The following is a 13,368-nucleotide window of genomic DNA, read 5'->3' as shown; positions in this document are numbered from 1 at the left end:
CTCAGGCTTCTATGCCGATGGCCTCTATTACTAACAGTATAAGGCCTGTGTAAGAAAAAACAACGTTCACTTACTCTTGAAGCTTGGTGTTTTCTGGCATGTGGAAGAATGCGACAATCTTATCAATGGTGTGCTGTTTGGAAAAGTACAAAGTAGATGACAGACAATACATTTTTTTGTCTTCAAGACTACATGCAAGAAAAGGTAACTTGGTTTTGTGACTCGCTAGCAATAAGAAAACTACACAAAACATGTTTAAGATTTGAAACCTTCCTCCAGTCATAACAGTACATGTATAATGGCAAATGCGTCTCAGTGACAGGTTCACATTCCAAAAATGAGCTGGAACTAGCTTACAATTGCGGCTATAAGGGGAGTCTATTCAAAAGCAAATCACATTAATCTCTTTTTAGCGATCTTCCTCCTCATGAGCTTCTATTGCAATTTAACTCTAGTCCAATACCAAGAATATCAAAAAAAGGTATATTCAATAACAACAAGCATGAGCTACAAGTAAAGTCTGCATGACTAATAGGCGGTTTCAGATTCCATACAAAATACAACACTGCAAAAAGCAGAGGTAAAACTTCAAAAGATGGCGGACACATTTCCATATGTAACTTACCGAATCATAGATCATCTCAACCGGTTCCACTTTCAAGGAAACTGCATAATCTGCATTTCGTTCCAGAGGCTTAGTTTCTAAAGTACACTCTACTAAAGCTGTCAACTGCCCTAAAATTCAAGAGGAAATGAATATTTCATAATTTCCAAGGAAAATCGAAACAAAGAGGTGGTAAAATGCTGCCATGAACATTCACACTCACTGTTAAGAGAATTTTTGGATGAAACTAGACACTGTTTGTTTTCGTTATCCTCTTCTGAAGAACCAAGCATCTTGAATCTGTTAATCTTGGCATGAAACCTATTAACCAAATCACAATGTCACAAGTAATGCAATCGTGGAATTTTTCTATGTAAATTACGACATCAGAACGATCTACTCCGAGACAAGCTACAGTGGAACCCCGCCTTACGACCACCCCGTTAATACGGCCACCTTGTTATTACGGCCATTTTAATCTGGCCCGAACTAAAGCTCAGTCAGTCATAGTCTTATTTAAAGAGCCCCTTTAATACGGTCACCCCGTTAAAGGAGCTCAGTCACGGTATTCTGAGTTATTTTGGCCACATACAAAATTACCTTTAAATGGTAGAAAACCTGAAAATAACAGTTTAATAAGATAGAAAAACACCAAAGAGATAATGATAAACCATAAAGGAACAAGGATGGCTAAGGATGGAGAAGATTAACGCGGATTACAAACGACGAATTTGAAAAAGTGAGGCTAAACTTTTCAATATGTGCAAACCGTGGTTGAGCTCCTTTAATATGGCCAGATTTTTGTGGCCCTCTGGTGACCGTGTTAACGGGGTTCCACTGTACTTACGATACCGTTCTAGTATTTATTACACTTTTGAGCAAGTACGCAGCTACTTTGTTGGTGTGCCTGAAGAAAATGTTTCCTGAGATCTCGGGGACCCCAAGGGGATTGGTGACATCTCTGCGACCTTAGAAGAACCGCACCAATATGCTTTTGACATCTCAGTCCCTCTATTTAGGACGCGGGATTGCCAAGATGTTGTCAATGAAAGCTCCAGAAGAACTATATAATTTATACTCAAGATCTTGACATGTTGATAACTAGGTTAGATGAGCTTGATTAAGTTTAACAACACCTTTACCTAAGATACTGTATGTTCTTAAGCTTGCTTACCGAAAAGCGCTCTGAGCTGGTCTGTGCTCTAAAGCTGCCTCAAATCCTTCTGTGTCAAGCTGAGCTATTTCACTGCAACGTCATGTCAATACAACAAGTTAAAATTTTAACTAATTACATGGCTCTGATAAAGAAATGTTGCAAACATTAAAAGATGCGTAGGATGTGACTCACCTGTTCTTCGTGTCACAGAGCACTAAGGTACATCTATCAAGGTTGAATGTTATTCTTGACTTTATGAACTGCAATGAAAAGATATAAACTCTACTGACGCCTAAAGAGAACCATTAATAGTTTAAAATACCCTGCATGTAAGTCATTTTGTAGACTACAGTGTACGAGTATTCGGTTTTTGTTCTTGAAATCCTCCGCGAGGCTGGAAAAGTTAAAATTATGCAAATTAGAGAAAAAACGAGGAGGGAATGAGACTGTCGCTTTTCTGTTATTTCGCATTAGCGTATTTGCGTCGTATCCTAGAAAACGAAAGAGACTGCTCGCAGTCTAGTCAATCTGGATAATTTTTTTAGATCTAAATTTTGTTTGAACTCAAAGTAAACTCCAGTACTATATTAGCTTACTATTATAGTCACTTCAGAGAACGTCCTCGACATTTCCTCAATAGGTCAACATTTGACCTTTCCTTTCATAACCATATTGTCACTGCCGCTGACACTGTCAACGAGAATGGTTAACGAATGGTTATCTTATCAGCTGGAATAAAGAAACTTACTTTGTTATTTATTTATGTTCTCACCTCAGTGGGATATTTGACTCGTACGCTTTCATTGTAGTCAATAGCTTTATACAGCTTCTCTTTTTCCTCGGCGGGAAGTGCAGCAACTGACAATTTCGACCAAACGCTTTCTTCTGCAAAGGTCGCAAGATAGTTGCAATAAATCCGCAAATTGTACAAAAATTTCGATTGCATCTTTCAACTAGCTCTTGCTTTATTTTGTGGAAAGAAAAAGTTCAGTGAAACACATCAGCCAGGGGGAATAATTAGTAATGGTAACGACGAACACGCACTCCAATTTGAAGAATCTTGGAAACCTAACGTTTTAATTTTTCTCTTTCACAGACTTTTAGCAGCATCGCTGCATGTTAGCAAAGTATGTTGTGACAAGAACTACGAAAACAATTACTTTCTACACTTAAAAGTTGCGGCAGCAGCTCAACGGTAATTCAGGCCCAGTCCACAATGCGCAGGAGGAATTTGAAAACGCAGCTCTATTTCTACGTTTAGGCCTACCGTCCACACTAATCCGTCACGAAAACGGAGCTTTTCGAAAACGCTCTTCACACCGGAGGAACTTAACATCACGATAATCATGTAATTTCCCTGTCTGGGTTTTCCTCAAAACAGAAATCTAAATGACCGGTGATTGTCGCGTTTTCAAATTTCCCAGTGTGGACGGGAAATATTTGACGCGGTGTTTTCAGAGTGAAACCTCCGTTTTCAAATTCCTCCAGTGTGGACGGGCCTCAATCTAATGGTGAGCTAACCTCCGTTAATGGCATAGCTGTTGATGAAGTTCTGAGCACAATGTCCAGTACCAGTGATGTTATAATGCACCACAATACATTGATTCACTTACCTTGCTTCTCTTTATTCATGATTCCTTCATAGTCAGTGGAACTCCCAGATCCGATACCAAGCCATAACCACCAGGGATTTGACTTACGCCTTTTACTAGGATTAAACAATTGGCTGCGAGGAACCTGATTAAAAATGGTTATGTTTACAACAAATCGTAAAAGCAGTCTTCAATTCTAATTGAAACTCTAACTGGTGTCGAACTGGTGTCGAAAGAATACAACAATTACTTGAAGTTAAGTTACTTCAAGCTACTTCAAGTTAACCTCTAAATTCCAATTCGATCTGGAAACAGTGGACGAAGAGCCTGTCTGTGGGATGTCCCACTACAAATTCCTGTTTATTGAATTATTTAGTTGTTTATTTAATTGTTGCATGTTTGAAAGGATTGAGTTAGTAAGATAAAAAAAAAGGTTTCAGCACCCACTCCGACCAGGCAACAAATAAATTATCTCGACACTTACTTCTAATTCTGCATGCCTTCTTGCAATCAAAATGCTTGGAATATCAAGTTTATCCTCCAGTGACTAAAAGAAAGAGGATCAAGGTAAAGTTAAACGATTTTGATGACTCACAGATTCTGTACAGAAACAATTTCTTATACCTTTATTGCGGGTAGCACAGTCGACTCTTCATCTTCGTTCAAACCCCTCAACTTTCTCTCCCAAAGTTCTTTGTACAGCTTATACTTTCTCCTATATAAAGACAAACACACTATCATGTTTTCACCAGTTTGTTTCTCTGACAAGAACATGTTTACTTTGCCAATTACAAACTGTACAACAGCCGTACAGTTGGCTTCAACAGTGAAAAAACCTCTGGTTTGCTATTGTGTACCTGTGTTCTTTTATGCGACTCCAAGACCAACATCTAATTTTCTCCTCACAAATTGCTGTGTATGCATATTTCCACCTGCAAATTTAAATCAAATTTGCTTTGGATTAAAAGGAAATACGTGACACTTTGAAAAAAATGTAAGGTCTTTGCTTAGCTAGAACGATCTCCGCTCATATGCACAATGTACATGTAAACTGTCATTTTGGCTCAAGGTCAGTGAATTGACGGTGTATTGATATAGCTGTGGCTCATTCCTGGATGTTGAAGGGTTAAAAGAGCAATGAGGTGGTTTCCGAACTTGAAACGTTTAGCCTAAATATTTCAAGTTCGTCGTTTGCAATCCGTGTTAATCTTCTCCATCCTTGTCCCTTTATGGTTTACTATAATCTCTTTGGCGTTTTTCTATCTTTGTAAACTGCTAGTTTTAGGTTTCCTTCAATTTTAAGGCAGTTTTTGTACGTGGCCAAAATAACTCCAGATAACTCTACTTTTACAACTATGTTCACGTTTACCATGCAGCTGGCTCCACTCGCACTGGTATTGTTGGTCGATATTTCTGATACGGTTGATTGACGGCCATCAGCTCAAACGATTCAATCAAATCCATCACGTTATGAAACTACGTCAAGCAACACAAAGAGGAAAAGATACGTACAGATACAATGTAAAAACAATGTAAATACAATGTAAATACGAATGTAAATGCAATGCAAGCAGCTAGTTTGTTTTATAGGCATTATGCTATACTCAAAACAATTACTCACTGACTGATACTTGCTCAATATACACAAAGGTATTTTCGTACAACATCTACAGTAAAGCTTTACAGTGAACCAAAAGGTTTCGTAGTCTTATCTTGGAAAACTACTGTAAAGTGCACAAAAAAAAATGTACAACTTTAGAGCAACAATTTGGTCTTGTGCAGAACAAGAAGACTGAGGGCTCGTGAACAAATGAATTACAGCGGTAGTACTGTAGTCCAGTCCTAAGAGCCGGGTTAAGTTAAACTGCCATCATTGCTCGCCTGGTTAAAACAATAAAAGACATTGTCAATGTCTTGCATTCTTTCTCTCCAAGTTCCGTCTACTAACCTGGTTCTGGGAGAGCGCCAACAACAGTTCCTGCTGCAATACTTCAATTAAAAGCTGAAAACGCAAATACAGTTTATAGTAACAACGCCAAGTACTAAGTGATATAAGAAGTTCAACACATCTTCATTACACTGATTTGTATTTCTGCGATTTACATCATTCTCATTCTCTATTTCATTCCTTTCTGATTAAGATGAACTCAACAGATTGGACTGCTTCCTATGTATGGGTCTTCATAGCTCAGTTGGTAGAGCAGTGCGGCCTTAATTTACAATTGCTCAAATTGGAATTTACAGCTACGATGGTCGATAAAACGTTTATTTGAAGGTCCTAATGCCTACAGCCCAGTCCAGCGTGTGCACAAAGTGTGTGGCGTTATTACTGTGTTTGTTTAGTTACCTTAAGTTATTAAAGGCTTAGTTTAATTCAGACCCACGCAACACTGATTTCAGAGAAGGGGGAGAAAAACTAATCACAAAGCAATGTACTAACGGTAATTAAAACGGTCTGTTCAAAACTGGATTTACCACAGGACGTTTTCTTTCCATTAGGTTCAAAAAAGATCTTCAACTCTATCCAGTGCCCAACAATATAAATACAGTGCCAGCTAAATGACTGTATACGTAATAACCTAGTAAAACGGAATTTGAAATTGTACAAAGTTTTACCTTTGGTGTATCAAACACTATATCTGATGACTGGTCCATAACCACGTGGCATTCTGCAGACAAAGGCTTCAAAACTATTGGGACAAAATAATCAACACAATCATTGAGGATACCAGTGCTGGAAATAATTTTTTACAAATAGATCTTAACATTTAAACTTAGATTGATAAACCTAGCCTGCGTAGTAGGCGTTAAAAAAAAACGGAGCATGAGGAGGCAAAGCGCGGATGAACGGATGTTTTAATTTTTGCCTCTCTACCCCTTCCCCGTTTACGCCCGCAACGCAGCCTATGATAAACCATGCTTTCTCGACCCATTTTAATGGTACGTACCGAATTCATAATCAGATGGAGTGCTTCCTTTGCTTGAAACACCGTGACTCATTAGATCCTGAAAAAATAATGACAGAATCACAATTCGTAACAAGTTTGGACAATCGCTACTAGTTCAAAAACAGCTAAGTGACAACATCAACTTAGAATATAGCAATCTAAGAAGAAATCGTTTCATATAACGTTATATACTTTTTTTTTTTTTTTTACCTTCCAAGAACTCTGAGATCCAAAAAACTGGGCTGAGGTCAGATTGGTGTTCCAGTATACTGACAGGCAATCAAGACTAACTATCTGTAAATTAACAGCATTTACATGTAGTATTATCAGCTGCTGGAACCTTTGGTATACAGAACTTGTTAGTTCAAAGAGGCTTTATCTCTTACAATTTGTTAAAAAATAACAATAACATTTTGTTGGAATCATTGACCAACGTAAACTGCGTATGCATTGCGGCCTGTGATCACATTTTGGCCAATACCATGCTTTGAGATCCTGAGAAAATAATCGTCATTGTTCTGAGTGCAAAGCAATGACATTTGGGACAAACTGGTACGCTCTCAGTCCAGTAAAAATCCTCATTTGTGATTCTTTGTAACACTATCGATAACGTCCTCCCCAAATGGGACGCTTTAATACCTTGTAAACGGTCTTGACTGATGCATCTACAACACACTCCTGCCATAATTCATTTGTCGTCTGAAAAAAATGAATTGAGCAGAACTTAGTGCAGAGACCTAATAATTGACACTAGGTGCCGGAGTACGATTCTCAACGGTCATTGCTAAGAAAGAAACCTTTTTTCCAATACTCACGCCACAATTCAGGCACAATGCCGTGTAAGGGTGTACACAAGTTCTCGACCTTGTATTCTGGCACCAAATGTTGCTTGGGTATATATATGTTCTTGGAGAACCCAGTGTCTGAACGCAGCACTATTTTGTGCCACTGCCCAGGCACCAGTGCTCGGGCACAAGCAATCAATTTGTGCTGTTAGCGCATCTTACTACATCAGTATGTCAAAAAGGTGATTCAAACTCTTATTCATCACTTCTTTAGAACTGAACACAGGAATAGAGTTATTGTAAATCTAACTACTTAGGATATGGATGAGATCGGCAGTATCATTTTGGAATACATTGCAGTTACGATCTTTAAACATACCTCTGCAGAGAGATTCTGAAGAGTAAAACCCACAGCAAATGGAGCATCTGGAGACGTTATCTGTCATAAAAAGGTTGACACTAATAAGTCTGACTAAAAGTCCTCGAGTGCACTAGCTTGAAATAAATTCTACATGGTAGGAGACTGGACAGCTAGCCAGGCGTAGCCTCAAATACACCTCAAGGACAGCTGGGAAATGCCAAAGGGGATGACCCCAAATATCGAAGGTCCCTTGACCAGCTGCATGCATAAGTAAGTAATAAATAAGTAGTACAGTGGAGCCCCACCTTACGGTCACCTTGTTATTATGGCCACCTTTTAACACCTGAATGTCCTCCCAACTAAATACATTCAAGGGTTATTATACAGCGGTTATTTTACATACCTTATCTTCATAGCGAAAGTGAATGTTCTTCACTGATATCTATAATGCAACATTAACAAATAGAGAGCTGTAAGCTAATTGCACTATTCACCTGAAATAGTATTTCATTTTCATACGTCTGCAGTTGAGAACTGTGTAAGAGTATGAATTAATTCACCGTGATAACCTGGTATGCAATTTTCACTTGCCTTTAAGTTCTTTACCACTTGTGCAACAAGTTTGTCAACAAAGGAATCTGAACCATCTGCAACATCTTTTGTCTCTTCTAAATAAAATGCAACATAATTAACTACTGTCCCTTATGGGTCAGTGTTCCAGGGGGTTAACTTCCTATAATGGCCTATACGGGAAGGCTCTGCCCGAAAGTGGTATCATTTTCAGTCTTCAGGTATATAAAAGGGTAGGGCTTTCACAAGTCCAGGTACATGAAAGGGCAGGGGAATCTGACGTTTAGTTATTTTCAACTGGGCCTTAAATTAATATATTCCAAACAGAGGCATCTTATGGCTGTATCATTTCAATTATTAGACACTACATGAAAATGACAAGAAGACTTCCATTTCAGTGATTTATTCATAATACGGGCCAGTTATGAAAGTATGTCAAAGGGGTAGCTTTTTTCAAATAAAGGTATACAAAAAAGGTACCTTTTCTGGCAAAATGGTATACAAAAAACTAACAGGCAGAATGTCGGGGCAGGCCCTCCACATTTAGAACTTTGCAGAGTACCCCCCTACCCTCCCACCTGGGGAAATGTTAAACAGATCTGCCAAGTGAATTTCTTGAGTCACCTGTTTAGTGATTAACAATAACTTCAGTGGAAAAAAAAACAATTATACTTCCCATTTTTGAAAAAAAAATACCAAAAATTTTCTGCAATCTGTTTGTGATATAATGAAATGACATATATACTGTATATTACTGCTTCATAAGCAAATTCCAACATAATACTCATAGTGATTTATTTTTATCAGTCTCTGCTAACCTTCAGATGCATTGCTGTCTGTTTTTTCCATTCTCTGTTCAATTTGAGAAAGTCGTTTCCGTTTTGCTGCAATTTCAGATGCTTCTGCTCTCTCTGGGTCATATGTTCTGTCTATGAAAAAAACAGACATTATGTATTACAATTTAAAGGATTTACACTGTTTGGAAACCAATGGATAAACCAAATGGGTAACAGTACAGAACCAATAAATTAATTATTAAATGATACTAAATTGATGTAAACTTTTATTGAAATTTTTAAAGTCCAGTTGTCAAAATTAAAAACACGTTGAAATTGTAGGGTAGTTTGCCAAGATCTTTCTGTTTTTAATGTCATTTTTATATTTCTAATTATATTTATTATTTATTTTTAATTATATTTATTATTTATTTTTAATTATATTTATAATGTCATTCTGGTTTTAATGTCATTTGACTTACTGCATCAAGTAGGCTACTGCAGACTTATCACCTTACCTCGTATTGGTCCTGCCATCAAATACACATCATGGACTATTATGTCAAATGGTTGAGAATAGAGGTCGGTCCATGGAATTGTCAAAGATATTTTGCCTGTAATTTGAAAGAGTCCCGGGTGTTGGTTTATAAACACATATTAAATTAATTATATGTAACTACTGTAGCTGACACTTAACTAGGCAATATGTGGAATGAAACTTGCAATTTTCGAGTTATTCCCCTGCCTTCTATGTGCAAAACAAAATATGACTAAGGGAATGAAAGAGACAAGTAAATGATGTGCAAACACAGAGAGACAGACCAAACTATATGAGCAGTGGGTATTCGAAGGAATTGGTCAATGTTCAAAATGTTAGTTACTTCATGCTATTTTAGGGTTGTTCAGTTCAACTGATGAAATAACATGTGTGATTAGGCAATTAAAAGGGGTAAGATTGGCCCAATTTTTTCGATACAGTGCCTGGTAGGGAACATTCAGGGAAAATTTCAAAAAAGTTGTTCAGCAATTTTTATTTCTGAGGAATCACCTTATGGATACAACTTTGATCGGGCGTAGAGGAACTTACCAACATAACCATGGGTCACCTCCACTGGAAGATGAAAACCATCCTTGAAAACAACAGTCCGCAACATAATAAATTATCATGCAGTGAGGAAGGAATTAATAAATAAATGCATGGTCAGTAGTATAATAATTATCATTCTATAACATGTCAGCCGACAGTATGAATGACATCCCACAGGTACATGTAAATGCATGAAACTTCATGAACAAGTTCTTAACGTCAAGAGCAACGTACGGCCTGAGGGCAATTATCTGAGGTAGAAAAATCAATGACCCCTCACAAGGAATCTACCCTGCCTGGGAGGTGCACTGGCCAAATGGTTAGTGCGCTTGCCTCAAGCAGTCTAGGTTCATCTAGCCCTGATAGGAGTCATTGGGTTCAACTGATGTACATTTGTACTTGGACAAGATGTTTTACTCTCACAGTGGCCCTCCCCACCCAGGTGTATAAATGGATTACGACGAAGTTATAAATGCTAGGAGTTAAACCCTGTAAGGGAGGCATAGTGGTCTGATGGTAAGTGCACTCAATCCCGGATCGAGCAGTCGGGGTTCAAGCCCTGGCCAGGGACATTGTGTTGTGTTGTTGGGTACAGCACTTTACTCTCACAGTGCCTCTCTCCACCCAGGTGCATAAACCAGTACCAACGAATTTAATGCTGGGTTAACCTTTTGATGGGCTAGCATCCCATTTAGGGGCCGGGGGAGTAGATTGAAATACTCCTAGTCGCTCCATGCTACTGAGAAACCGGGATCTATTTAAAGCTCCAGCCTGATAAGCCATTTGGCTTGTATACAGAATTTACCTTTTTAAATTAAATTTTTAAAGCCCTATGATGGACTAACATCCAATCCAACAAGAAGTATAATTTATCCAGTTAGTGTACACTAGCTAGCTCCTAAAATGTAAACTATTTGTAACATCTTCATTAAAAACTTACCAATGCATCATCTCTCAATTCAAGATCTGTAAGAATAACATTTCCTACAAAAGGAGAAATTTGTTTTGTCACTATCATCATTGCAACAGTCTTTTCATCACAAGGTGACAAGGGACTGACCATTTGAGTTACAGCATGCATGTAAAGAATTAAGTTGTGTCAGATAGCCCACGGCTAAACAGTGTATTTTGCAGTTTGGTTAGTGGATCCTGTTCTTTACTTGCCAGACAGGCAAGTGAAGTCTTCTTGGCATTTTTTTTTTAGAAAATTCAAATTATAGAAATACTAGCTATGAGACATGAAATTTTAGGGGGCTAATTAATAAGAATGACTTTTATGCTAGTTAACAATTAGACCCGTAGCCTGGAAGGGTTACGGGTCAATAGCCCATGAGGCGAAGCCAAATGGGCTATTGACCCGTGGCCCTTGAAGGCGAAGGGTCTAATTGTTTTAGTATCACCCAACTAGTCGGACAGAAAAGGCAATAATAAAGTTAGCAAACGCTAGTTGAAGAAATATTTATTTGGGAATAAAACAAAAGAAAGCCCCACACTTGATTGTGCCACTTTCACTACTAGAGAGCTATTACTAATAGCCCTCTAGTAGCGAAGTAAAATGTAAGATTAGTCCACAGATTGCCCAATTAGGGCAAGCCTGAAAGTTGGGTTTATTTGAATCCTGCCTTTCCAAGTTCAGTAATCATTTTTCCTGGAAGTTCTAAAAGTATTAGGCAGCATGTAGATCACAGCATTTCCTCAGCGTACTGTTCGAGTCTTCATCAGATGATGAAGTCAACTGGTTAAACATCACCTATAAAGCAGAATGCTCCATTAAGAGAGTGGCTCAGAGACGACAGGAAAGCCATTCAACAACAGACCAGCGAAGGAACAACTCACCAAAACAACGAGGACCATAATGCAGTAATGTGTAGTTCCAGAAAATATGAATACCTCCCCCATCGAAGGGTTTTTTTCTAAGAACCCCCCCCCCTCTCCTCACCACCACCATCTTTCTAGAAATTCCCGCTAAGCTTCATGCATTTCTTTAAATTTTATGGTCTTCCAGAACCCCTCACCCCCCAGGAAATTCCAATCCCATCTGTAGGGGGAGTATGGATATTTTCTGGAACTGCACAATCACAGCTGTTGAAAACCAACCAATCACAGTGGACCATCATGCTTTATAGGAGACAAACTATTAAACTTAGTATTAATATTATTATTAATAGTATTACAATATGATCATGCTCCCTTGTCCTCCAAAACCCCTTGGAAACCCTCATCATTCAACCCCTCGCCACATTCCCTTTCATGAATATACATGTACTTGTCAGGCACATAGCAGGTGTCAACAGGCCCAGACACACAGACAACACTGTGCTAAATGAAAATTGGGAAAACTAAAAGACAAATCCTTGACATGTAGAAGCTTCACTAGATAAAAACTAATAACAATATATTAGAAGGTTATCAACCTAAAAGCAATCAGCACGGTTCGACATAAGCAATAGACAAACGACACGAGTTTATTATTTATGGCACAGGAAGAAATAACATGTAACGCAATACCAGTCAGGAGTCACGCGCGCTAAAATATGCGTATAATAAGGTAAAATACAAACAGATACTGCATAATTGTCAAGTACCTACCGCGATCACGACTGTTAATTAAATGAAGCTTTAATTCAAAGCTGTCCTTATGTTTAAGCCTTTTCCAAGACCGAATGACCCGCTATTAAAACCACTATCTAATGTGAGCGTCTGTACAGTATCTTCCTTGGCATGGGTGGCAAGTGAGAGCGCTTATTTCCGCAATTGCTTCTTAAGATTACTTTACCAAAAGGAGTCTATTTTAGATACTTAAATAAATACTTAACTTGTTTTATTTGTACTTGATGAGCGTATTCGATATAAATCATATGTTTTCTCACCTTTTAAAATCCCAAGATTGAGATTCGAGCTGTCCAAATCCTTAATGTATTTTCCAAGAATTCCATTTAGAATCGAGGCAACGAGAGACTCAAACATGTTTCACTGATTTCTTGGCTGCACTGATAAAATAATATCACCTTCACAGAGAAGCTCGGCTGTAGCAGTACGTGATGTCAAAGAAGTTAACGTATTTACAAAAATTCACAAGTTCGCAGCTGAAATCTTCGTTTTCCCTGCTGGCATGAAGCGAAAAGATGTTCTCGCTGACTCGAGTCGCTAACCTTTTGCATTTCCTGTTCCAGGCCAAAGTTACAGACAAATATATTGTCTAGAGGTCCGTTTCCTAGAAGGCCACATCGAGAAGAATCGCTAACTAGAATATCTTATCAAAACAACGTATTCGTTACAGAATATGCAAATACACTTTCCCAAAGGACGCTATCCCCTTAGCCGGAGGGGCCTGGGCACTCGAAAACGTCGCGGGTAAAAGGCTCAAAAAGACCCAGGAATAACAGTACATTTATTTGACATGAATGTAAATGATTATGTTACTGCTGATACAGTGTTCGGGTCCCCTGTGCAAATACCTCTTCCTTTTATTTTACATATACTCTGTCT

The 13,368-nt window shown here is 38.3% G+C and overlaps 1 protein-coding gene across 3 annotated transcripts in view; it reads right to left on the bottom strand.

The window, feature by feature from the left end:
* Positions 1-13,368, bottom strand: part of LOC145480651 (intermembrane lipid transfer protein VPS13C-like) — a 67,981-nt gene extending 54,613 nt beyond the window's left edge. For all 3 annotated transcript variants that reach the window (XM_081458935.1, XM_081458937.1, XM_081458936.1), the window contains exons 1-24: positions 12,750-13,368; positions 10,820-10,863; positions 9,880-9,922; positions 9,311-9,406; positions 8,835-8,945; positions 8,038-8,114; positions 7,850-7,888; positions 7,465-7,524; positions 6,940-6,999; positions 6,511-6,594; positions 6,301-6,358; positions 5,969-6,042; positions 5,301-5,354; positions 4,722-4,828; positions 4,210-4,284; positions 3,977-4,067; positions 3,837-3,899; positions 3,374-3,497; positions 2,533-2,645; positions 1,953-2,020; positions 1,779-1,850; positions 828-925; positions 626-735; positions 75-133 (exon numbers count right to left, since the gene is read on the bottom strand). In XM_081458935.1, the coding sequence (XP_081315061.1) occupies positions 75-133; positions 626-735; positions 828-925; positions 1,779-1,850; positions 1,953-2,020; positions 2,533-2,645; positions 3,374-3,497; positions 3,837-3,899; positions 3,977-4,067; positions 4,210-4,284; positions 4,722-4,828; positions 5,301-5,354; positions 5,969-6,042; positions 6,301-6,358; positions 6,511-6,594; positions 6,940-6,999; positions 7,465-7,524; positions 7,850-7,888; positions 8,038-8,114; positions 8,835-8,945; positions 9,311-9,406; positions 9,880-9,922; positions 10,820-10,863; positions 12,750-12,846 (1,877 nt within the window). In that variant the 5' untranslated portion in view covers positions 12,847-13,368. The remainder of the gene's footprint in view (positions 1-74; positions 134-625; positions 736-827; positions 926-1,778; positions 1,851-1,952; positions 2,021-2,532; positions 2,646-3,373; positions 3,498-3,836; positions 3,900-3,976; positions 4,068-4,209; positions 4,285-4,721; positions 4,829-5,300; positions 5,355-5,968; positions 6,043-6,300; positions 6,359-6,510; positions 6,595-6,939; positions 7,000-7,464; positions 7,525-7,849; positions 7,889-8,037; positions 8,115-8,834; positions 8,946-9,310; positions 9,407-9,879; positions 9,923-10,819; positions 10,864-12,749) is intronic.

Source organism: Orbicella franksi, chromosome 3 (genome assembly GCF_964199315.1).
Source record: "Orbicella franksi chromosome 3, jaOrbFran1.1, whole genome shotgun sequence".
NCBI lineage: Eukaryota > Metazoa > Cnidaria > Anthozoa > Scleractinia > Merulinidae > Orbicella > Orbicella franksi.
Note: the sequence above shows the minus strand (reverse complement) of the source record. Positions and strands in the feature narration are given on the sequence as shown.